At 32.7% G+C, this 26,336-nt stretch overlaps 1 protein-coding gene and 1 long non-coding RNA gene across 2 annotated transcripts in view; one reads left to right on the top strand and one right to left on the bottom strand.

Annotated features, from left to right (window-relative positions):
- Positions 1-14,895, top strand: part of LOC124363166 (J domain-containing protein) — a 30,914-nt gene extending 16,019 nt beyond the window's left edge. The window contains exons 2-4 of the mRNA XM_046818310.1: positions 224-325; positions 4,242-4,358; positions 7,657-14,895. Coding sequence (XP_046674266.1) covers positions 224-325; positions 4,242-4,358; positions 7,657-7,869 — 432 coding nt within the window. The 3' untranslated portion in view covers positions 7,870-14,895. The remainder of the gene's footprint in view (positions 1-223; positions 326-4,241; positions 4,359-7,656) is intronic.
- Positions 14,896-17,734: 2,839 nt separating this feature from the next.
- Positions 17,735-25,462, bottom strand: LOC124363165. The gene is made up of 2 exons (XR_006922525.1): positions 25,322-25,462; positions 17,735-24,992 (listed from the first exon to the last, which is right to left on the bottom strand). It is a non-coding gene; the product is annotated as an uncharacterized LOC124363165 (long non-coding RNA).
- Between the last annotated feature and the right edge of the window lie 874 nt (positions 25,463-26,336).

Below are 26,336 nucleotides of genomic sequence, written 5' to 3'. Positions count from 1 at the left end.
CAAAACGTAGTATTGCTGATTTTTTTATCACTGAAGGGGGAAGTCTGGAAAAAATTTGGTCTCCTTCACAAATTACTAACTAAACAAACGCACATACAATATAGAGAGTAAAATTATTGTGAATAGATACTGGGCTTCAGATCCCTTTTAAATCAAATCAGTTAATTTTACAATTTTAACCTTATAAGTGGAGTTTTATTTATTACTCATATTTTGATTTCAGGTAGAGCAGATAACAGCTGAATATAAGGTCCTAGCACTCCAGTATCATCCTGATAAAAATGAGGGTGATAAAGATGCAGAAGCAAAGTTCCAACAGTTAAAGGTAAGCTCAATCTTAGACTTACTGTCTATACATAATATTCAAACAACACATACTTGTACAGTGTTAGTTATCCATCTTCAATCTTTAAAACCGAATTTAAAATCAACCCAATAAAATTATCATAACTATTATTTTTGCAACTTAAAACCTTAATTAGAAAAAAAAACCAAACCAGAATATTGCAGAAACAGTTAAAAATATAATAATTTTAAAATATTAAAAAGAAACATCCAGCCCAATAAAAGTCAAACCAAATCTATTTAAATACTATCAATTTAATTAAGCTTGTATGTTTTAGATTATTAAATAAATATTTCACCCGAATTTACTCTCTAGTATGCAGAATACAAAAGTGATGTTAAAAAAGGCTAACAAATATTTATAATAAAAATAATCTATAATGTTATAGGGAACTTGTGATTACAACATTAAGGACTTTCGGTCATTAATATATTTTTATGATTTTTATCTCATTTCTTCATTACACCCTCCTGATTGGAGTAGGCCAAAATTAAATTAACAGTAAATGTTAAAATATTGTATAACATTTATAAACAAAGTTACGAAAATTAGGCTGAAAACAAGTTGAAATAAAATGATCAGAAGGAGAATATAAGTCTGCTAAGCAGTGATGAATGTTGGAATTATTATCAATCACCAAACTTCTAAATTTAAATTGAGAACTTGATAACAAAAGTGTGACAATTTAATAAAATAGTTCCATTTCAAATAATGATTTTTTAATACAAATAAACACAAAGTATATTTCATTAATAAAATAAACTTCACATATATTATACATAACTACATTTTATCACACTGCACAAATAAAGCTACTTTTGATATGTAAACTTAGTCCATGAAGTGAATGGTTTGCGTAACAGGGATCTGAAAAATCAGCTTGCATACGCCAACTTCAAATTTCTTTGCTTTTTCAGTAAAAGTAATTGGTACAAAACACAGATGTTTTGATATATAAACTTGACAGTATGACTATATTGAGTTATTGTAATAAAAATTAATTAAAACGTGTAACCTTTAACGTTTGTGTCCTATATGATAGTAAAAAGTTGTTCATCTTATGGAGCAAAAAGTTTTTGGTGCTTTGTCATATTTCTGATATTTCTTGCTCTTGCTCTCCGAAGACAGACAATTTTACTCCTAGTGATGAAAAACTACTATTTAAATTATTTCCTTCACTTTTATATAAATACAATTAGCTAATTTACAGAATTGTTGTATATTTTATATTCATAATGACATCTATTCTCTAATATGAATATAACAGGACTGGACTTTGTTACTCTTTACACAGTCATCATAGAAAGTGCGAAAGCACACCTACTAAGAAGAAAGCTACTTTTCTGGTATTAAGCAATATCTTCAATACCAAGATCAACAAATTCTCAAGATCTTTTCAACTACTATCCACCTTGACAGGCACTTTCCAGGCCTAGCTCAATAAACCACAGCTTCAGCCTGCTTTAGAAGTTCACTTTGTTTACGCGACCACCGAATAAAAGTTCGAGTTCTGTATGATTTCTTTTGGCAGTTTGAATTGCATCATCAGTATTCTATTTTTGGCAGACTTACTACAACATGTAAACTGATTATTCCAGGGGTTATTTTACTACATGACTTGATGCAATCAGTTATTAGAGATAAGTTCGAGACAAATACTGTGAGTACAATAAAATATGTTAATGTTTTAACATTTAATTATTTTAATAAAAGTTACTTCGGAGTAAGCCTTTATGATTTTAAATTTGTTACAGTTTCAGATCATTGTAGGCATTATTCAACTTTTAAAATTGGCTGTGGAGAATTTTACTTCAAAGAGCTAATGATAATACCCAGTACAATAAAGTTTAGAACATATTTATTCTTGATCATTGTGTAGTAGCATAAAAATACAGTATTTTTCTACATTTCAATCAACTTAAATCAAGACTGGTTATAATTTGAAGGATTTATGGGACATAGACATGAAAAATTCTATAATAATATTATTAAACAAATTGGACAAACCCGATTAACGTTCATATGCTACTTAAAGATTTTTAACAAACTTGTCAGATCACTACTTGATTAAGACTACTCACTGATATCAGGCAGGGTTGATCAGATGGTATGATTTTATCACATTTTGATCAACTTGGACCAAGGATTTTCATCTGGGATGTAATTGGCTGAGCATTAGCGAAGTCTATCACTCTAGGCACTAGAAAATTTTATTTCTTGTTTGTTTATCTTTCAGTTCACAATATCTTGAAAACGAACTAGCCATAAGCCTTTAAATTAGGCATTAAGCTTAATAATTTTTATGTAAGCAACACTGAGTTTGACGATGATGCATGTCACTCCATGGGATTTGGCTGAGCGGTAGCGAACATTTTTACATTGGTCTTATGGGTAACCGTGATGGTAACTAGAGACTAACAGAATAAATAAATTTGTAAACAAACTGTGTACATTCAAATGAGATTTAACAATTGACACTTTTATCCATAGAGTAATAAAAGACTGGATTTATTGGTGAAGCCGGTGACAATATTTCACTTCAAGAGTGCATTGTAGTACCCTTGCTAGTTTACTGGAACTGGAATTATTTGAACACGGCTAGGAAACTTAATACTTAATACACATCACTAAAAATACTTAATGCATCACAAATAAGGTTCTGTTTTATAGATGCTGTAACTAATGTGCCAAGAATAGACGATTTCATTGATTAGACTGTTACATAGAATGTACAAATCATCTATCAAAGAAGTCAGTGTTCTACAGATCTGACTTCAATGACACTTTGAGGGGAGTGTGATTTAGATTGTAAATAAGAGTACATCACTTGGAACATGCATACTGGTACTAAATTATGTTTCCCAGCCAGGGTAGAAATCAGCGTAGATTAGAAATAATTGCCCATATCATCTGATGTTCCCAACCAGGGTCAAGGGAAGAGACTTACATCGGTTTCAAAGACAATACATCATCTGATGTGACTAAACCACAAGAACCTACAGGTTGCTCAATCAGCACTTCTTAGAATTAATACAACCATAAAATCTCAATTATTATAATATTTTATTACTTACAAACAAAAAGGTAATGATTATATGATTTCCTGTACACATTGAACATGCAATGAATACTACTTGCTTCTACAAAAAAATGTATGTCAGATAATAATATTTAATGGGTTCCTGTTTTCTTATCTCTTTTGAGATAATTAAGTCAGAGTCCATTTAAGCATCCTTAGAAAATATTTTCCTTGAGAGCTTCCTAGCCCTTGGAACTTTCCTCAATATGTGTCCTCATCTTCAAAAGCACCTCTTCTCAGGAAGTGGGCATACATAAGCACTTCTAGTCTCTTTCCAATATTGGATAGGTCACCATCTGCCTTTATCCTTGACCCTAAGGGATTGGAATGAAATTGGAGATTTTGAAATCTTTCAGTTTCTGGTAGACCCATTTAGTGTCTTTACTTAAGTTTTCTTCAGTTCTTCTTTTACAAAGTAGCTGGGAAATATGTCCGTAATGAGAAAAGACACTGTAGTTCCATACATTGGATCAGGTAGTTTCCAGAAGAATGCATATGTAACATTTCTTAGAAGGAAAAGGAGGTAGCTGTGTGCTTCTTGGAAATGCTGACTTCCAAGGGACATAAGGAGGTATAAAGACTTCCACCCTAGTTTGTTACTTGCATTTGTATTTAAAATCGCGAATTTGGTAGTATTGAATTAATTCCATATTAAAATTTGACTCACAAAGAGGTTAACAATTTAAATAATGTTCTGGTATGTCTTGACTTTAGTACTACTACAAACTTTGACTTTGACTTTGACTTTATTTTGCTACAATATCGAGAGGAAGAAAAAACTTTTGATACGCTAATAGATGTAAAATTTGATCACAGGAAGCAAAGGAAATTTTATGTGACCCGGAGAAACGAGCGAACTATGACAAATGGCGTCACAGTGGGATATCCATAAGCTACAAGCAGTGGCTGGGCATGAAGGAACATGTGCACCAGGTGAGTCTTACAATCTGCTATTGAAACTTGGAATTTGCCTAACATAACCTTAAAATATCTTGTTCCTGAGCTCCGTTATTTAGTCTTTTATTTATAATCAAGCTTTCTTTATTTTACATTGCTTTATTTCAAAATATAATTTATATCCATTCAAATTTTTAATTTTTATTATATAATTGTTTTTTAATAATGTTGAAAATTTATTGTCTTAAGCTCAGTTATTATGCAGGTAGGAAAGAAAACTAAAATACACTTTGGATTCATACAAACCATAACTTAAAAAGTAGACATCTCACTATAGTCTGTAACTCAAAGTTAATTCATAATTTCTTGTACATTCACGAGACTGCAAATTGTTCCTTGTAAGAACAATTTTATGTATTATGTATTTATGTGAATAGGTTTTCTCTCCCATTATACCGGGTGAGTTTTTTAAAGTGATCTAATAGCTAACTTTTTAATTACACAGCTTAGCACCACACTTTAAATTTGGAACTTGCTCGATTTTAAGTTTCACTCAGGAATATACTTTCAAATTTTTTGAAGATGGCTGCCATTTTCCAATATGGTAATGTGTTTGTTTAACTGCGATCTATCTAAGTCGCTGCTTCTGAAATAGTTTTTTATATCTCAAATCTGTTTTTACTACACATTTAGTCGAAAAGTTAAATGAATATCAAAGCAAAATAGACTTCGAAGACAGTTTAAAATATGTCTATATCAAAACACATACAACATAACAAAACACTAACAATACAAATAAAATCCCAACTTGATTACTTCATTAAACGTGCTTTGAGTTCATGCCACTGATGATAAACAACTTCCAGTCCATGTAGCTCCTGAACCATTAGAGATATTGAAAAACTCTCAATAACAAAAATGTCTTATTTTTTAGAGTAGAATCTAAAAACAACATAAAATATAGGGTGTTCCATAAAAGATTTTAAAGTTGGCCACCATATTGGAAAATGGCGGCCATCTTCAACAAATTTGAAAGTGTATTCCTGAGTGAAACTTAAAATTGACCAAGTTCCAAATTTAAAGTATGGTGCTAAGTCGTGTAATTAAAAAGTTAGCTATTGGATCACTTTAAAAAACTCACCCGGTATAGTCATTACTCACTATAGCTATTTCGATGGTGTGAATTTTAACCACACAGCTGTCATTTATTTCTTGGTAGTTTGTTAATGTCTGCAAGCAGTGAAGTATTTGTATATAATGGACAACTTACTTTGAAATAGATTTTCAACAGTATACTTGTCTTTATTTGGTGACGGTTTAAAAAGGTTTATTGTATTGATTTTTAATAAATAACGTTTCTACAAAATAAAAATCATATTTTACAATCTAATTTCTTCTACTTTGTAATACTTACATTTTTTTAGTTTGAAACTGGTTTATTTAAAAAAATGTATATCATTCATTTTTTTTTGCTTGTACAGAGTTTTTATGTATCATTTTAAGACACAGTTGATAAGTATCTAGAACCAATTCTAAGTTCGTATGTATTGTGTACATCCTTAAATACGCGTTGTTTATGAAAAATAATTTAGAATATTATATAACTAACAACATGAATTAAATTAAACATTAGTCGGATGTGTTTGAATCAGAATAATTATTGAGATGTATTGCAGGACCATTACTAATCAATACTATGCGAGGAAAAGTGTTTAATGGTTTAGCACTGTTATTATAGAACATAAATCATGTCTGCCAGTATCAGCTTTTACACAAGGTAGCAAGTAATTAGCCTACTCTTTTAAGCAGTGAAGTAACTAGGTGGGGATGAGGGGGAATAGAATCCTCCTTTGCAAACTAGAAAAACTTAAACTATTTATATAACAGCAACCAACTTGTTTGAAATACAACAGTTAAATGTTTTAATTTGAATAAGGTCTTTATTCAAATTCAGATTTATTCCATACCCCTTGGTGTGGTATGTTCTTCAATAATATTCATCCACCCAAATCCTAGTTCTAGTTACGCCACTTCTTTCAAGTAAACATAGAAAATGTTTGTTTGTAATTGATCCTGAAAACAAACAAACATACTTTTACAACAAAACACTTTTTGTTTGTAATTGACCTACATTGTGACTTTAGTAATCATAAACCGTTGATATGAATGTATCTTTTATCATCATGTGATAATGAATGAAACAACCACATCCTTAGTGAATCATGATAGTGAGTCATTTAAAAATTAAATAGTATGATGTCTATATAAAACATTCTTTTCGCTATATTTAAAATAAAATTTCAAATATAAATAAATATTGAAATATTTTTAAATATTTATATTTGATTCTTTATATGGATATGTATGTTGTAAATATATATATTTTTTAATAGACACATTTTGACTTTGTGATGTGTGGAAGGCATATATACTATAGTTTTTTAAAAACTTTGAAAGCTTATTTAAAATTGTATATGATCGACAAGAGAGAGTTTGATTTGATAACCCGTGAAAATATGTCCTAAAATATTTCATCAACTCCACCAACAGTTCAAACATTTTGGCAGTATAGTTCTCAAATTTTACCTTTAAAACCCTAAGGTTGTATTCTGAATCCTAAATGAATTCCAATTCAATATGTTGTTGTATGTTAAAAAATATTTTATTTTTAGTGTTACTTGTGTTTTCTATATAAACTCTAAGGGCATTTTAGAATTTATAAATAAAATACCTATAAAGTTATGTTCAATTTTACATGCCACTTAAGTATGCCTGGAAACAAACAGCGTTCCTTAAAAATACGAGTATTTAAACTTTCCATTTTGAACCCTAATACACTTTAAAAAAAATTTCAATGATTATGGTAAACAAATGTGTTTTTTCTTAAATGCCACCGATTTTACTGGTAAAATTTATGACCAATTTTATACAAAATCTCCTATTGCAATTACAAGCTACTAAGTTATGTTTTAGCCTGAAAATCCAGAAATAACTAATGGGACTGTATTACAATAATTATTTTATCTGTAAAGCATTAAGATTCCATAATGTCCTCTGATGGATCTACAATCTATTTACATCTTGAAATTTCAAAAATGTTGAATCTAAATGTTTAATGGGATGTTAGTTTTCCAGGTGAAATATCATCATGGAAGAGCCACTGCAGGTATTATCATTTAATAAAAAGCAAAAGCTGAAAATATTGTAATCCGTTTGATTGTCTTGTAGTTACAAAATAAAAGATGAGTGCCAAATCTTACTATTTGTAAACGGTGAGATAAAAAGGGACCACCAAACTGCTACTTGCAACCATTAATGTTTGTTCTTGTTGTAGTCGATGCACTGGTCGACATACAATACCAAGGATCGCATGTTGCCTGAGAACGCAGAAGGTCAAGGCCCTGCACCGCGCGGTCCTCCGTCTGCAGCCAGTCGGCGTGCGTCCGAAGGTGGAGCCAACATCCACTGGGGTGGCCGAGGCAACGTAGCGTGGAAGTCCGACACCCCCAATGAGGTCGTCAGTAAATTTCGCAACTACGAGATTTAAAGGCTGAGGGCCTTGACGAGAGGTTCCTGACAAGCTTATCGGTATCCTTACGGCGGTTAAGGTATTCGATATCGTCGTCAGTTAGGTGTAACCGGCAGTTTTCCACAATTGATCATTTATACTCATGTAACCTAAACTGTTTGTCACCCCTTTACTGTAATGTCTGTGATGTATGTACAACTTCCTATAGTTTACTATTTTTTAACTGGATAACTATGATGTATTATTGTACATTCGTAACCAAACTCGATGTAAACTTCATCATGATGGCTAAGCATGTTAGACTGTCTTATTTCCTCTGATGCTTTATTGGAAGGTATCGTTGATAGCAATAAAATATTCGTTGCTTTTTAAATTGTGTGTTAACCACCAGATTAAGAGAGTTGATAATGGGATTTTCTTTTACAATGTTTGTCAACTTTAGTTTATATACTTAAAAGACATTTTTGCTGAATCAAGCATGTTAAAGTTGTGATTGTTTGTTAAGTTTGTAAACATCCAGTATTGTTGCTTGGTGACTGACCAAATTCTTACAGTAACAGAACAGAAATGTAAATTACCATTCTTCCCTGTTACCATTACTACAAGATGTACCTTAGATAAGTATTTAAACCTTACCTCATCAGCACATTTTAGGCACAAAGGTTCAAGCTGGTGATATCCATGTTCAATTAATGGTAACAAATTCTTTTAATTTCTGCCTAATCTATTCAACAATTACGCAAGCTTATGGATGAGTATTTAATATGTATTGTCACATTTTGAATGTTTAAAAATGGGAAACACAGCTAAAACACAGTACTAAAATCTTCTGTTCATGATTTTTTATCAAGATGAAAGTTTTTAGATGCATCTAACAAAGTATTTTAGTTTTGTAAAAATAATAGATTCAATTATTTTTATACATAAAGAAATTAGCTATTTTTGAACAATTCTTCTGAATGATTACTAAACATGAGTATTGTGCTACAAGTTTAACTAAAATTAATAGTTTTGGATTTTTATGGATTTTTCTAACGAATGCAACACTTCTTAGTCTAAACCACAAAACTCCATGGTTTTGCTCTGGTGCAATATCCATAATTACCAAATGTCATTACAAATTTAACTTCATGACTGATGCAATTCTTTCATCTGAATGCAATACTTAGCAACAGGCAGGCTTTCTGCTATTTTCTAGTCTGCTCAAAATTTTGTCTCATCTAGTTAGGACAGACAGTAGGTGCAGATCTCCTGGTTCTGTTTATCTAAATTGCTCGGGATCTGTCTGCCTTATCATGCCTAGAGCTCAGATCAAATGCGTAGATTAAAACAAAATAGTTTTTAAAACGTGAATGAAACAACATAGCGATAGTGAAATTACGAGGGTTTTACGTTTGAATCGTTGGAATTACGAGGGTTTTACGTTTGAATCGTTGGAATTACGAGGGTTTTACGTTTTAATCATTCCAATTACGAGGGTTTTACGTTTGAATCGTTGCAATTACGAGGGTTTTACGTTTGAATCGTTGCAATTACGAGGGTTTTACGTTTGAATCGTTGCAATTACGAGGGTTTTACGTTTGAATCGTTGGTTTTGTACGCATTGATATGAATTTTTTAATGCTACGTTGAACCTTGGTGACTCAACCTCAAGGAGAGGAAATAACTTGAGTTATCGAATATTTCAAGTAAACAAGTTCGAGTTACTGAGAGTGAAAGTCAGCAATTTCATTACAAAGGGTCAGAAATGCTACTAAACTTGCTTCCAAGATTGTGGAGATTGTCTTGTTATTACAAAATAAAAGTTTGCTTTGATTGCTAATGCGATTGTTTAACTTTTATTTATAGAGGTGCCTCATTTTATTTTATTTTATTTCCAACGGATCAACCATTACAACCATCTCAAACTTTGAGTACTAGAGGTGAACTGATTAAAAGCTTGACTTCCAGAGTCCTCATAGCTAGAATTTCATGTTATAGAATGTTAATAAACTGTTCCGTACAGTGTAAAATTCAACATTTACTTTGACTGTTATGATACGTTCAAGGGGATTTGAAAAAAAGTTAACTTATTAAGGATTTTGGGTTACTTAGGGTTGAGTTATCAAGGTTTAATTGTGCTTGTCTATGGTATAATTTCATTTTTACCTTAAAGAATGCTTTAAGGTTTTAGTCTATAGCATTTATAAGAGTACGTAAATAATTAGTCATAAAACATGAGAATCCTAAATCCGCCCATTAATAGATTACTTTTACCCAAAGGTCACCACTCGGTTATTCCGATATAATTTACTTTATTGCACAGAGTGATCTCAACTCTGTGACTGGGTACCTCCAATAATTGAATGTCTATCTATAGGTTTTGACAAATATTATTTCTGGAACAAATTATGCAAATCATGTCTAGAGAATCAACATTAGGACGAAATTAATAATACATTAATTTTTGTGTAAACAAATACAATCAACACAGGTACAAAAAATATTGTTTTTATTATATGACATAGTTCTTGTTTGTCTAATTGTGTGAAGATTTTAGTTCCTTACCAAGCACTAAATAAATTTTAAAATATATTTACCCTCATAGTGTCGACTATCAATGTACTGAGAATAAATGGATAGCGTTAGTCAGAAGATCTTGGCCTTACAGGGGGTTACACAAATAAATAATATTGCAAGAAATGCACCATAAAACTCCTATATACTGTTCAGAAAAAACAAATGGAAATGTAATCGACAGAATTGAAAAGGGCTTGAGAAAGAGGTTAAAATTCGTGTAAATTTTATACTACAAATAAATATAATGAATCTCGCGACCTTTAAATGTCACCACCAGTTATAAGTGATGTCATGCTATTTTGACTAAAGGAGTAGCTTGATCCTCTTAGTGCGCTTCATGTAGATCTCCGAAACTAAAATAGCCACAGGGGTGTATGTAGAAAATTATTTTTTGGGGGGACGGGAACTAATTCATAGGGTGGTATAGGGAGTATAAAATATCCTCCAAAAATAGAGGCTCAAGAATCTCACCTCTGGAAATTTTTTACCATTAAGGCCTCATAAATGTGTTCTAGCTTAAAACAAAACTGCTGGGTGAAATTTTAATGTATTTCTCAAAATTTCGGGAAAGGAGCTTGGGCTTCCTGAGTCCCCCTCAAATACAGATCCCATGATTCCAGATGAAAGATCTAATCTTGTTACCATAACCTAACAATGTTGTTATACTATCATTGCGTTTGCGTCATGGTACCGCTTCTGTAATTTGTTACCGCTAAGTTGTTATTTTAAGCTTGCTCCTGCTGTAAATGCTTTAGCGTTGTGTGTTTTGACAATCGGGAGGAATTGAGAAGGAAGTAATTTAAAATGACAATCTCGTCTAGTTATACTAAGGTTACTTGTTAAGAAACTATATTTTCATAAAATAAATATATCACTTTATCATATACAATTATAACTTATCAATTGAAAGACTGTAAAACGAGCGTGTTGTTCACATTTTATGATATACAGTAACAAAGATTTTAATTTTCTAACGTCTATTTACGGAAAATCAATACGCCAATGATGAGCAGTACTTCTTATGTGCTTTGGTCCAAGACTTGGAATTTCTTACATGTCTGTATTTTATGTACTTGTTATGAATGAAACCTGTACGATCATAGTTTATTAAATATTTATTTTATATTCAATCAAATTATAACGCTACAGTATAAAAATAAATTTCAATACAAATGTTTTTATGGTTGGACAGAAATACTATTTATTGTAGATTGTAGTTAGTTACCTTTAAATGGTGCTTTCTGTAGTCTGGTTAATTGTTAAATGTTTTATAAATTTTATGAGTTACTTGCGTAGAAGGGTAAGCTATTTGTAAACACCAGAAAGTATTATGTATAATGTTTTACTTGTACACACCCCTCCTCTTAGTACCTACTTGTTCTGTGTGTATTAGGAATTTGTACTGCGTTTATTGAGGAATGAAAAAGGTTTTAATGTGATGCACCACAAAGTCGATCACACAGGAATCACATGTGATGGATATTACTTTAGCTTCGGTTTACTACAGACTGATGATCCATAAGCTACTTAGAACGGTCTGTGTTGTTCTAGCAGTAAAAGTAAAACTTTGCAACATGTTTCTAATTTCATGGCCACCCATCTTTGTCAGGTAAGGAAGACTCTACTGTACTTGTTTTGGGAAACAGTAAACGAAACCTGATTTTTTAACCCACTTAGAAAAGTAACTGTGTTAACTTTACCAAACTTGATAGTTATGGACAAAACTTGATAGTTATGGACGTAAGTGGGCACTGCATACTGGTTTTAGGATTCCCAACTAAAAAAATTTACATATAAGGACCAAAAATAAAAGTTTTGAAAACAGGAAAATTTTAAGTAATTACTGATTAATCGGGGAGGATATAAAATGTAGGTTATTTACATCTTGTCTCCAAAAATTCCTTAAGTTTTAAAAAAATTCAATATTTTTCAAATTTTTTATTACACAATTATGCTTTAGTAATAACGTAACTTAAATAAATGGATTATGAAATTCTGCTAGTTATTTGTTTACCAAGCTTGTAATTTGCTGAAGGAATCACAAAAGCTGTTCTAGTCATGCCTTGCATTCAAATCTCATGTACGCTCTAAGTGACTTTCTGTTTCACTTAAGTTTCTAAAATTTAAAAAAAAAATACAGAAGTAACTTTTTTGTGAATGTCTGTTCTCACTATGGACTTACATCATATGATTGTGACTTGTGGTCTAAATCCTAAAGTCTGATGCATCATATTTTTTAATACCTATCTGTTTCCATTGTGGACGTGCATCATGTAATTGTGACTCTTGGTCCATCTACTAGTCAGATGTCACATTTATTTGTGAATGAGTTTCCATTACGAATATGCATCATGTAATTGTGACTCTTGGTTCTTCTAATAGTCTGATGTCACATTTATTTGTGAATGAGTTTCCATTACGAATATGCATCATGTAATTATGACTCTTGGTCCTTCTAATAGTCTGATGTCATATTTATTTGTGAATGAGTTTCCATTATGAATTTGCATCATGTAATTGTGACTCTTGGTCCTTTTAACAGTCTGATGTCATATTTATTTGTGAATCTGTTTCCATTATGAATTTGTATCATGTAATTATGACTTTTGGTCTCAATCATGCTAAAATGTTAAACAAGCATTTTTGTTGTTAGCATTGTTGTATTAATGAAATAATAATGAATAAAACCTTGTACACTTAAATATAAGTTTCATAGGTTTGTTAGTAATTCATGTGGTACAAAATCACTAAAAATATTTAAACATCGGGGCATTATGTAGACAATATTTTATTATGTAGTCTTTGAACTGAATTGACTGAATCTGCCTTGTTTTTCTTTTCTAGAAAAAAATTTAGTGTACAAAATACTAAACGCTAATGAAAGGCAAGCTGAATGTTTCTTCAGTAAAAAAGGTAAGAATTTATTATTTTCAAATTCCTGTTATTTTTAAACAGAAAGCAGAAATAACGTCATGTTTGGAGTTAGTACATTGTTAATTATACATAGATCATCTCAATTTTTGTTCATTATAATCGAAAACATAAAAAAGTAAATGTGGTCAGTTTAATGCATAAGAACTATAAATCACACATATACAAATAAATATATGTGCATTACACAAATATTTTTTAATCTCAAACCAATATGACCTATGTATTTTAAAACTGAAACACACATGTAAACATATATGCTAAACAAAGCAAGAAAAGCTATAAGTTCAAGAGGACAATTTTCTTCTTATTTTAACATTTAACAGTTTCAAACATTTAGGTTTATATTTTACAAACACCCGTACACAGATGTAAAGGGTATTTAATTGCCAGTAGTGTAATATGAGGTGCCAGAATACGAAGGTTTTGCTTCTTAAAGAATCCATTAACATCAATAGATAATAATTTACTTAAAGCATGTATGGATCGCAACAGGGTAAAACAAAATAAACTTAGATAACCACTAGCTCAATATTGTCCATCTAGCAGTTTTGAAATGAAATAGATAATTCACATTCATATGTGGGTATTTAGAAAGGATTTTAAAGATAAAATCCATGAGCGCACATGTAAAGGTAAAGTTTTACATTGACAGGTGTAATTAGTTCTTTTGAAGCACCAGCATAAAACAGGCCATATACAGAATGTGTCAGAACTCTTAAAGGATATTTTAGGGGACTGTTTCTTTGGTTTAGACATGAAATACTATACAAACTTATATCTATAGATTTGGTTTTCATCTGCCAGTCTTTGTCTCTACAAGAATTTATCAAGCAACATCAAAAATAATAACCACCAAAAGTACAATATGTTTGATACATTATGTAGAAGTAAGCCCTTAAATATGGCTATATAGGAGTAGTAACATTGATTTTATTTACTAGTTGTTAAATCTTAACAAACAGCCTACCAAAAATTTTACAAATTTGGCTGTCACATTTTATAAATGGCTTAAAAATAAACCATGCAAAACTTGAACGCTATAAAATAAACCGTGAGAGAGTTATGAATTTTTAACGTAAAACAAACCGTGAACGAGTTGTGAATTTTTAACGTAAAACATACGTATACAGGCTGATACTGATATATGTATGTACGTGCAGCATTTTAAGTTTGCTTAGAACTGAGGTACAGTCCCCTAACAGCTCTGAACACTGTATACAAAATATGTAACTTCATTGATTGCACAACTTGTAACGTATTTGTGTAGTGTTAACTGGAAAGTAAACATAAACTATACCAAAGCTTACGTATCTTGGACTTTGCCAAGTGATCTTGCTGTGTAACTGTGTGCAATTTTAAATGGTCCGTGTTTACGTATTTCATGTGATACTAGTTTTACTGATGTTGTGCAGAACTTAAGATGTACGTATTATGGTGAAATATATGCTGAGAAAATTACACTTTACCGAATTTTATTTAAAATTCTGTCACAAGTTTACTGCATTGTAAACTCATTTGGTGTTAATGCAATAAAATATGTATTGTACTGAATGTGGTGTGTTTTGAGATTTTCAACCTTAAATGCCCTTTTGAGAATGTTGACTTAAACTTTATGAACTGTCAGCACTGGTTAGCAAAGTTTTCTTCCTTAAGAGCATTATTAAACTATAAACCATTTTTATCCCTTATTTTTGACAGAATTTTTCAAATTCTTCATTTTATGGAGTAGAAGACGAGAACTCATTTGTATTGCACAGTATATGCAAATAACCTAGTTTTCAGAAATCAATATAGAAGTTTCCTGTAAGGAAGAAATCAATATTCAGCCACGTTAGTTTTGGCAAGGGTCAAAATTAGTCAGCTAGAACTGCATTAAAAATAGCAAACAATTATTTTCTCAGGTCATGTCAAGGTAAAAATTTGGCATAAAATACAACCACCAGACACGGTTTTACCATTATTACAATAGTTGAACCACCACCAGCCAACGAGGCAAAGAGATTTCAAGTTCTCATTTTCAGCCAAATAATTGGTCTCCATAACATTGGCTAACGATAAGTTAACTTTTATTCAAGTGTATTAGTTGGTTATAGACGTGTAAAGCTTAAAATGTTTTTAACCCCTTAAAAATTTTGTTTTTGTGCCTAAAATTATGTTTATGAAATAAAATACAAGTTGGCCGGAAATACAGCTGACTCTCAATAAGTTATCACGCCTTTACATTCTTGCTCACGATGCATAGTGCAATTAACTTAAATCAATACCCAGCAGGGATCACTTCTGGCTGGTTTATACCTACCAGTTGAACCCACCACTGGGCACAGCAAAAACCGATGTGCCACTTCAATCTGGGCAACCTTATGGATGTCCAGTAGCGGCACATCACTAACCGCAAATGTTGAGATTCCGGGGTTCATGGGCAATTCGATAGGTCTAGTCTACTGTGGAAGATGACTGTTGGAGTTGGTGGGGTTTGTTCCCTTACCTCAGAGGCTCTTGTTAACCTCAACAAGGGTGTGCCACCCCCTGACTTTTACTGGAGAGGCTGGTTCAGAGCTGGCCTCCCCTTCTTCTGGGATGACTTTGAGATGTAGTGCCCTGATTCTTCCTCATGGATCTCGATAGGAGGCGGCCCCTACTCCCTAACCTTACCCATCCTGAATATCCTATCACTCCGGAAGCAGTGCAAAGGTTCTTACAGGACTAAGTGCAATTTATAAGCTTCTAGTCCTAAGAGAACAAACAAAAAAAAACTTAAATCAATTACACACTTGGTAATTAGGTCTGAAATGAAACATTTTATAATCGGTGAAAAAATTTATTTAGCAAGTGATTCAATAAATAAATAATAACTTAATAGTAAACAGACGAACTAAAATTAATAGTCACAAAACATTATGTGGCAAACTTAACATATTTAAAATTAGATTTAACAAATCTATAGTATAAATCTCTCTTGGTACGTAAGAGAAACTCTTTTGGTCGTAAAAACTAAACAAATAGTTGTAGCCTATACTATAAATTATAATTAATAAAATTGCAGATTTAAACACAATAACAGTACCGTGTAGTTAAAGGTATGATTACTATTCTAAATAGTAATGGGTAGTGGCAGAACGGACGTCAAAATAGACATTTAATCCAGCGTTAAAATAGTGCCTTCTTTACAACAGAACTCTGATGTACTATATATTTTCAAATTGTTTGACATTTCACTATTCACTAAAGTAAGAAAATTTAGTACGTAATAAATAACTCATTAAATAATTTACAAAATGCAATACAATGGTTAGATTGTAAGAGCCTGGTTACAAAATTATCCAAAATTTCTACTGTAAATAAGTGGATGTAATTCCTTGTAAAGTAACAGAATTTAAAAATTTTTTTTAAGAAAAAAGAATAAGGAATACAAAGTGATAGAATGGTGTAATAAGTGTTGGTTGTGTTAATATTTTTCAAGTTTTACAAGTATGTAGTCACAGGCCTTAAGATGCCTTTTCTAAAGTCAAGCAAAATATAAAATGATTTTTGATCATTATATAACGATTGCAGGTGTTTAAAATAGTGTTTTACAGGAATGTTATCAGGCTCAAAGAAAACTCGTTGAAAACAAAGATATGAATTTTAACTATTTATGTAGTTGAATGATGACTATTTATGACTGAGGGAATGAAATTTCCTTAAGTAATATTTTATTTTAAAAAGTCATTTCCTAAAGTAATAAATCATTTAAAACATGACATTTCCAATTGCATACATACTGTTAAAGAATTCACATTTGTACCTTCAGCCGTTTTTATTTGGGTCTGATTATAAAATTTCTGAGATTTCCTAGATTGAGTTCATAAATTTAAATTGCTCATGAAACTATGGACAAATTTTTAAATCTTTTGTTCTTAGGAAAAATAACCTTTAAAGACTTTGACTACGAAGTTAAGAATAAATAACAACCAAAAACCAATTGCACAACTTAAAAAAAATATCCCGCAGCTTAATAGCACTGATTGATTGGAACGAATTCCCAAACATATGAACTATTACGCTGGCTCTCAAACTTCATTGGATTGCGGAATAGGATCATTAGCTGTTCAGAATATATTGCATCACCTCTGTGCAACAGCCCACAATCTCTAGTAGGGTTCACTTCTGGTGGTTTTATAATTTCCAGTTGAACCTATCACTGGGAACAGCAAAAAACAATGTGTCACTTAAACCTGGGCAACTGTATGGTTGTCTGGGGAGTAGCACATCACTACCGCAAATGTTGAGATATTGGGGTGCAAGGGTAGATCGATAGGTCTAGTCTACTGCGGGAGATGACTGTTGGAATTGGTGGGTCCCAAAGTGTTACAAGTTGCTAGCCTAGACATAAGGGCCTGCCACCTCTGCCTATAATGACTGGAGAGGCTAGTCCAGAGATAGCCTCCTCTTCTTCCAAGGAGACATGACTGAGATTAGCACTCAAAATCCTTTCTCAAGGAGCTTGACAGGAGCGGTCCCTTTCCACAACCCTACCGATCCAAAATAACCTGTCACTCTGGAAGCAGTGTAAAGGTCCTTTTAGGACCTAGTCCAATTTCACAGCTTCTTATCCAAAGAGAACAAAAAATTCCACAATCCCATTACACGAGACCTTTTTTTATCCTGGGGGAAAAAGACGGTTTGTCCCTGCGCTTAGTCCTAAAAAGGACCTTTGTGCCTCCCTTCCATACATTTGTGTTCTCAGAATCTGAGACATTCTGATGTCCTTGGGGCTGAGAAGATATGCTCCCAGGAATCTTTTCCTAATTTCCTAAGGGAGCCATGTCCTGTCAACATCCCTAATATCAGTCTTACATCCTACTTACTCTGATCTAGGAGAGATGCCCACCCTTTAGCATAAGGAGAGATAAACATTTTAGATTTTCTTAATCCTGAGGCTCTACTCCAATTAAAGGTTCTTATCCTATTTTCCCAATCTTTTACAAGAGCTTTGCTGTTGGAGAAAACTATCTCGCAACCTGGCTCTGGCCCCACCATAATGGACTCCAGCTCCCTTTTTGGCGAGAATATCTGCTTTTTCATTTTGAAGAATTCCCCTCTTCTCTGCTCTAGTTAGAAGGTCATCAACCACCATCACCCACAGGAGAGGAGACAAAACCTCCTTTCTGCCTTTCAAGTTCATTTTTCTGGTAGGGTTCCACTTCCTCCAACTCTTTGGCTAGGGACACTCGGTATCCCTTCCAGTTGGTAGATTTAGGAACTCTGTGGGTCATGTTTATCTCCCCTATCACCTCTATGTCGAACCTAATGGGGCATTGGTCCGAAAGTGAGGATACATGAGACCTTAGTAATGCATAAATATGAACATAATTGGACGAATTTATTTATTACTTATGTGATAAAATCAACTTGTTGATTAAATAACCTTTTCTTAAAACCCTCTTTGTAATCTGGCAGGGAACTGAAATTTGATTCACATATATTCAAAACAATGGAAAAATTCAATTTTAAAAATGTTGAGTCTAAAAAATAAATTGAAAACAGGAATCAAATGAAATACATCAGAATTTTCAATATATTCTTTTAAGAAAATATAAGTATTATGTGAGCTAAAAAAATTTGACATAAAAAGGTTCATTGGATTCGAATAAATAAATAAAAAAATAGAGCATTACAGCGTGACATAGGTAATAGGCACTGTCCTGGCCGAACCCAAAGTGTTAACCCTAGTTGTCGAACTTTCACTTCTTGTAAATAGCACCTGATTGTAGCACCAACAGAATTCGGTAACTATACTGGGTACAGTAAAAATCTAGTATCACTTTCATCTGGACAACCAATTGGATATCCAGGAGCGGCACATCATTGACTGCAAATGTTGAGATATTGGGGTGCAAGGGTAGATCAATAGGTCTAGTATACTGCGGGAGACGACTGTTGGAGTTGGTGGGGTTCCGTAAGTGTTAAAGGCAGATGCTAGCCTGGACATGAGACGTGCCACCCCTGCCTGCTTTGACTGGAGAGACTGATACAGAGCTGGCTTTCTTTTTCTTCCAAGGAAACATGACTGAGATTAATGCCCAAAATCCTTCCTCATGGATCTCAACAGAAGGTGGCCCAACCACCAACCCATCCAGAATATCCCATCACTCTAGAAGCAGCACAAAGGTCCTTTTTCTAAATGCGATTTCTAAACTTCTTGTCGTAATAGAACAACAAGGTAACTAAACAAACATTAACACAAACAAAAATATATGATGAAACAGTACAATTTTTGTAAACCCTTCCTTTCACCTCTTAACTGCTGTATATTCAAGTAAAAATCATGTATATGCGTAAACATGTTTTCAGCAGCTGCACTGTCACTACTACAAAACATTTGCTGTTTACTGGCAACCACTGCATTTTCTGGGTGGATTATGCGATCAGAACTTAATTATCATAGTTCCCTGCTGTGTAGCTGACATTTCTCACACATTCCGCTTTCTAATGATGAAAAGCAGCATTAGTACCTAGTGATATATTGTGGCCTAATAATGAATTACGTACTACAAAATTACGTATTAGATGATTAGATTGTGCCAAACTGCTACGTTCTTTTTCTATTGCATACCATCATATTACGTAGTTTCTCATAGCGTTCCCTAATACATCTGTTGGCCTAATTTTGCTTATTGTTTATTAACTATTTAAAGTTAAGTATAATGTCTAAGGACTGGTGCACTCCAAGTACCACGCCCTTCAAAATAAATATTAAAATAATTGTAAATAAAATCAGGACAAAAATCCAGCAGTGCACTTTACTTTGCTATCCGCAAAACCAACACTGAAATGGTTAAAAACGGTTGCAATAAATACTAGAGTGTGAATACAGGATTTGGTCGATATTGGACCACCAAGTTGCTTCTGGGCGAATAAGGCTATTTAAGCTTAAGTATGACTTACAAAAATAGCATCGGATATTCAATCCATCCATTTAATATCCATTCTGCCATATTTACAAGGTGAAAGTACAAAAATAAACACTGAATCCACAATTGTTACTTCTATTCCTTAAACCACATATCTGTGTCAAAAATAAAAAATATTTGTCTTCACACTTCTAAATCCGCTCCATATTAATATAAACAATTGTAAAAAATTGAAATACAATGTAATCATGAAAACTAAACTGGTTTAGAACCCAAGTTTAATATTAATTACTTTATCTATATATTTTTTCTTATCCTTCAATACTTTTCTACTGACTTCCTCCTATTAATTAGACCATATTACATTCATTTGCAATTTTACTTATATACAATACAGTTTTTGTAGTATTTCTAGTTCTGTAAAGTGTAATTACATAAAATTACAATGCATGTTATAACTTTAAATAATTGAACTTAGATTAAATATTGAGGAAAAGTTACTCGGCTGAAGGAGGAAGGCCAATTTAATATGTTGCCAAAGTGATTAATAGCTGCTAAAAATAATTAAAACCAAGTTTTGAGAAGTTAACAGTGATCACAATAGCTGCCGTAATGTCTAGCTGGTTCTAACTAAACTTGGTAAAATGATGTACCTACAAAATTGGCTTGAATAAATTTGTTTTTTCGGTTTCAACAAACAAACATTTTCAAATTAACAGGTAAAACATGAAAAACTTAAAAAAGTAACGTTAAAGTAATTGTAAATTCAGATTTTTACATTTTAAATATTAATTTTTTGTTTTCCACGTATGTTTTTACGTTTTATGTTTGTACAGAGATTTACATTGATTTTCTGTCTGTCCCAAAAGTGAGCCAGGAACCCCATATTTATATCTACTTGTATTAGCATAATTATTAACTGTTGCTGTAAACAAAATTTAGTGGGGTAGTTATTACAAACGGAAATTTAAATATAAACAAGTATATTTCATGGCTCAAAGCAAAAGCAAACATATGTTTTCACTCCTTGTTAGATTTTCAATGCTACCACCACTGACAATAAAATCTATAAAATGTCAAGATGGTAGCTTGTCCACAGATAAAAATCTAAATTTTCAAACTGTCCATAAAGGAAGATTTCTCCAGGTTTCTACCATGTAAAGTACCAATTTCCTCAAAACAAAATACAAAAACATACAATTTGTTTTTTTGTAGCTGCAAAGACACAAACAAAACAACCTTGCAAAAAGGATTGTCAATTGTATTAACATTATTAGCAATAACATAGTTTAATTTTTTGCGTGATGATCTAATAATAATCTAAAACTATTTCTACATGATATAATATCGTAATAATTTATTAATATAATATACTATCTCGATCTAATAATTTTAATTTACTAATACATTCTCACGCTACTTCAAAAATATAACTGTAAGGGAATCATCCCCGAAAACAATAGAAATATAAAGGTAGTTAACAACATTATCTTTGACTAGTTATTAAATAGAGATTATATAATATCAACTCAAGTATTCTATCAAGATATTTGTGAAGTTTAAAAAATGATCAGCAATAGTGGTCAAATAAAAAATAAACAAGTGTTTATTACAGTTCACAGTCAGCAGTACTACTTCTTCTAACATTTCTTGTGTTTCTTACATCTCTATTATTTGCAAACCAGATTGTTTGGAATAAAATTTATTGGAGTGTTTAATTTTTTAAATAATGAACAATCTTCTCAATTTTTAATGTGAAATCATTAAAAAAGTACCTAACAAACAGGGTATCAAATACAATAGTGCTTATAGCCAGTTTCAAATTCCAGTACGGAAAAGTTTATGTATTATAAGTTTTAATTATATAACACGGTCTAGTGAGCAAAAGTTTCACACGATTTACCAAAAGTGCTCTCATTAAAATGTTTTTAAAAATAGGTGTCCATTTAATCCATGCATAATAATCCATACCCTCTTGTTTCACAAGCATAAGCACCCAAAGTATTCTGCACAAAGTTTTAAACCCGTGAGAGTCCCCAAAGTCTCACACACCCCAAGAATAATAACAGGTGTGAATATAATCACTGAAAAAGCTCTTTATTGTACACAATTAGTATCACAACATTATCAGTACAATAATTTAAAAATAATCAAATAAGAACAATGCATTTTATAGGTAAACCGCTTACAAAAAGACCCTGGGTGACTTGAGTTCACACAGGGTGGGGAGTAAATACCCCTTCGCGATGTGATGCCGCCCTCTCCCAGTATCTCCACCACTGCACGACGCTCGCTCTATCGGATCATCTGACTGATCCGGCTCAGTCGGTCTTGTTCACTGCTGTGATCCGTTCAATTGAACCGGTCAGTACAGAGTTACTGAGCCTTCCTGCTAGAGCGTGTTATATTGGTCATCATGTTGAACGAACAAAATGAATGGATGAAGGACAGAACAGAATTACCGAGCGATCGAAAGGATCCGCTTGCAAAAAAGTGAACGAATAGAGGAAGAAACAGCTTATTGTAAAGTGAATGAATAGATATATAACAATACATGTATTGTTTCAGTAATCTTGTAAATGTATCAATTAAAACTGATTTAAAACATTTAATTGTAACTTACCAGATACATTGCTAAATATCTAAATGTTAATACTTATAATGTATCCGACTTGGAAAAATATAAAATTTGTTCAGCCGGCAGGAAAATTTGAACGAAACGTTCGAGGTGAACGGGGTCTTTTTAAACACTCTGATACGAATTACTCGTTCACCTGACCGACCCTACTGACCACTGCCACTGCGCGGCTAACCTCACAATAAACTGAAAGCTCCCTGGATACGTATATAGCTACATGTGTCTGTTCAATCAATATTTTACAATTAGACTGCAACACTTGTATAGGCCTACACATAAAAATAAATATAGTTATAGAACAGGTAAGTAGCCGCAATGTAAACAAAACTGTGAGAGCGAGACACAACCCACAAAGCTGATAAACAAATACAAGAAGATGCTGGTCCCACTCCCCACCACCGCTCTCCACACCTCCCTGCCGGTGTGGCTGCTCAGATATTTGCTTCTGCACAGGTTTCTTTACGAGTGGTTTATCTATAGTGACTACTGATATCTGATAGGCAAAATGGTCATAAATAAGTATGTTACAAATAAAAAACACAATTAATTTAAGAGCTAACCCAATGATCAATGAGCTTTTGAAAATATCCAGAATTATTAATGACATGTCATTAATTGACCCTCATAACAGTGCTTACTGACCTAATGGGATATAGAATTATAACATTGGCCCTACGTTGAATTTGTTGATATTTTAAAAATTATTTTAATAAAGAAGCAACTTAGGTAAATTTGTAGATAATGCATAAATCTGATTGGCTTCATACAAACTAATTTGGTAATTATATTCTTGTAACAACAGACTAATTTAAGTGGTCGAAATGTTGTATTTTATAATTTTGTATACGTGCACACTACTAGCCTAATATACAAACCACATTTTAAAATTCATTCATTCTGTTAACAGCCATGAAGAACAAAAACTTCCGGACTATTCAAAGGTTTACAGAGAGAAAGAGAACTTCATTGGTTTTCATTCATTGCAGTTAACATAAGTATCAGAATAGTTAACAGTTCATAAATAATGATATACAATGATGTCAGAGGCATTAATGGTACTTTAAGCGTGTGAAAGCTGACACTTCAGATGTCTATAGTGTGTTCAAGGTTAAATATTATGTCTACTATTCCATTAAAATCTATGCAATACATGAAAGTGAAAAGCCATTTTCTGATGTGGTATTTTACTATATACTGCATTACTAGGAATGCCATGAAATATTTTTTTATAAAGGTAGCACTAATACTTCACTATTCTCTATCAATATGTACTTTACAAGTATGTTAAAAATATTAAAAACATTTTTTTCAAAAAGAAAGGTACAAATTTATAATTACAACTATAAAATGTAACAAAATTCATGGCTTAAGAGTAGTTGGAATAAACTATATCCATTAACTTAATATAATACCTATATACCATAGGTTATAAAATTTATAACAATGTAAATTTATACAGTCAATTCTGATTATGTGGATGGACGAACCATGTTGTACATCAACTGTGGTGAATAATTTCAGTAACTTAAACTTTTATCCAGTCTTGAGGATTAATAAGTTTAAGTGGTTCTGTATAATAGTGGACATTTTAACTACTCAAAAAATGTTAAAAAAAGTAAGTATGAGTTTACTATCCATTTCTAACTTAACTAGTCATCTACCTTTTTTACAACCAGGGTAGTAGTAAACTGTTTCAGTTGCAGACAATGTGTTAAAATATGATACATCCCTAGCTATGTGTTGCTAACACCTTCATTGCGACACTAGTCAGGTACCGACTTTAGGTTAGTCACGATAGTAGTAACCTGAGTCCATCGCAGTCAATGTGTTAAAACATGATACATCTCTAGCTAGAATATGTGTTCTTAGCACCTTCACTGCGACACTATTCAGGTACCGACTTTAGGTTAGTCACGATAGTAGTAACCTGCGTCCGTCGCAGTCCAATGTGTTAAAACATGATACATCTCTAGCTAGAATATGTGTTCTTAGCACCTTCACTGCGACACTAATCAGGTACCGACTTTAGGTTAGTCACGACAGTAGTAACCTGCGTCCGTCGCAGTCAATGTGTTAAAACATGATACATCTCTAGCTAGAATATGTGTTCTTAGCACCTTCACTGTGACACTAGTCATGTACTGTCAGGATAGTTTGTATGCTGCGTCCGTCGCAGTCAATGTGTTAAAATATGATAATTCCTAGCTACAGTATGTGTTGTTAACATCTTCACTGCGACACTAGTCATATACTGTTAGGATAATTGTATGCTGCGTCCGTCGCAGTCAATGTGTTAAAATATGATAATTCCTAGCTACAGTATATGTTGTTAACATCTTCACTGCGACACTAGTCATATACTGTCAGGATAGTTGTATACTGCGTCCGTCGCAGTCAATGTGTTAAAACATGATACATCTCTAGCTAGAATATGTGTTCTTAGCACCTTCACTGCGACACTATTCAGGTACCGACTTTAGGTTAGTCACGACAGTAGTAACCTGCGTCCGTCGCAGTCCATGTGTTAAAACATGATACATCTCTAGCTAGAATATGTGTTCTTAGCACCTTCACTGCGACACTAGTCATATACTGTTAGGATAAATTGTATGCTGCGTCCGTCGCAGTCAATGTGTTAAAATATGATAATTCCTAGCTACAGTATATGTTGTTAACATCTTCACTGCGACACTAGTCATATACTGTCAGGATAGTTGTATACTGCGTCCGTCGCAGTCAATGTGTTAAAACATGATACATCTCTAGCTAGAATATGTGTTCTTAGCACCTTCACTGTGGCACTAGTCATGTACTGTCAGGATAGTTGTATGCTGCGTCCGTTGCAGTCAATGTGTTAAAATATGATAATTCCTAGCTACAGTATGTGTTGTTAACATCTTCACTGTGACACTAGTCATGTACTGTCAGGATAGTTGTATGCTGCGTCCGTCGCAGTCAATGTGTTAAAATATGATAATTCCTAGCTACAGTATGTGTTGTTAACATCTTCACTGCGACACTAGTCATATACTGTTAGGATAATTGTATGCTGCGTCCGTCGCAGTCAATGTGTTAAAATATGATAATTCCTAGCTACAGTATATGTTGTTAACATCTTCACTGCGACACTAGTCATATACTGTCAGGATAGTTGTATACTGCGTCCGTCGCAGTCAATGTGTTAAAACATGATACATCTCTAGCTAGAATATGTGTTCTTAGCACCTTCACTGTGGCACTAGTCATGTACTGTCAGGATAGTTGTATGCTGCGTCCGTTGCAGTCAATGTGTTAAAATATGATAATTCCTAGCTACAGTATGTGTTGTTAACATCTTCACTGTGACACTAGTCATGTACTGTCAGGATAGTTGTATGCTGCGTCCGTTGCAGTCAATGTGTTAAAATATGATAATTCCTAGCTACAGTATGTGTTGTTAACATCTTCACTGTGACACTAGT

Source organism: Homalodisca vitripennis, chromosome 5 (genome assembly GCF_021130785.1).
Source record: "Homalodisca vitripennis isolate AUS2020 chromosome 5, UT_GWSS_2.1, whole genome shotgun sequence".
NCBI classification, from domain to species: domain Eukaryota; kingdom Metazoa; phylum Arthropoda; class Insecta; order Hemiptera; family Cicadellidae; genus Homalodisca; species Homalodisca vitripennis.
The sequence above is the reverse complement of the archived record's forward strand: the minus strand, read 5'-3'. Positions and strand labels throughout refer to the sequence as shown.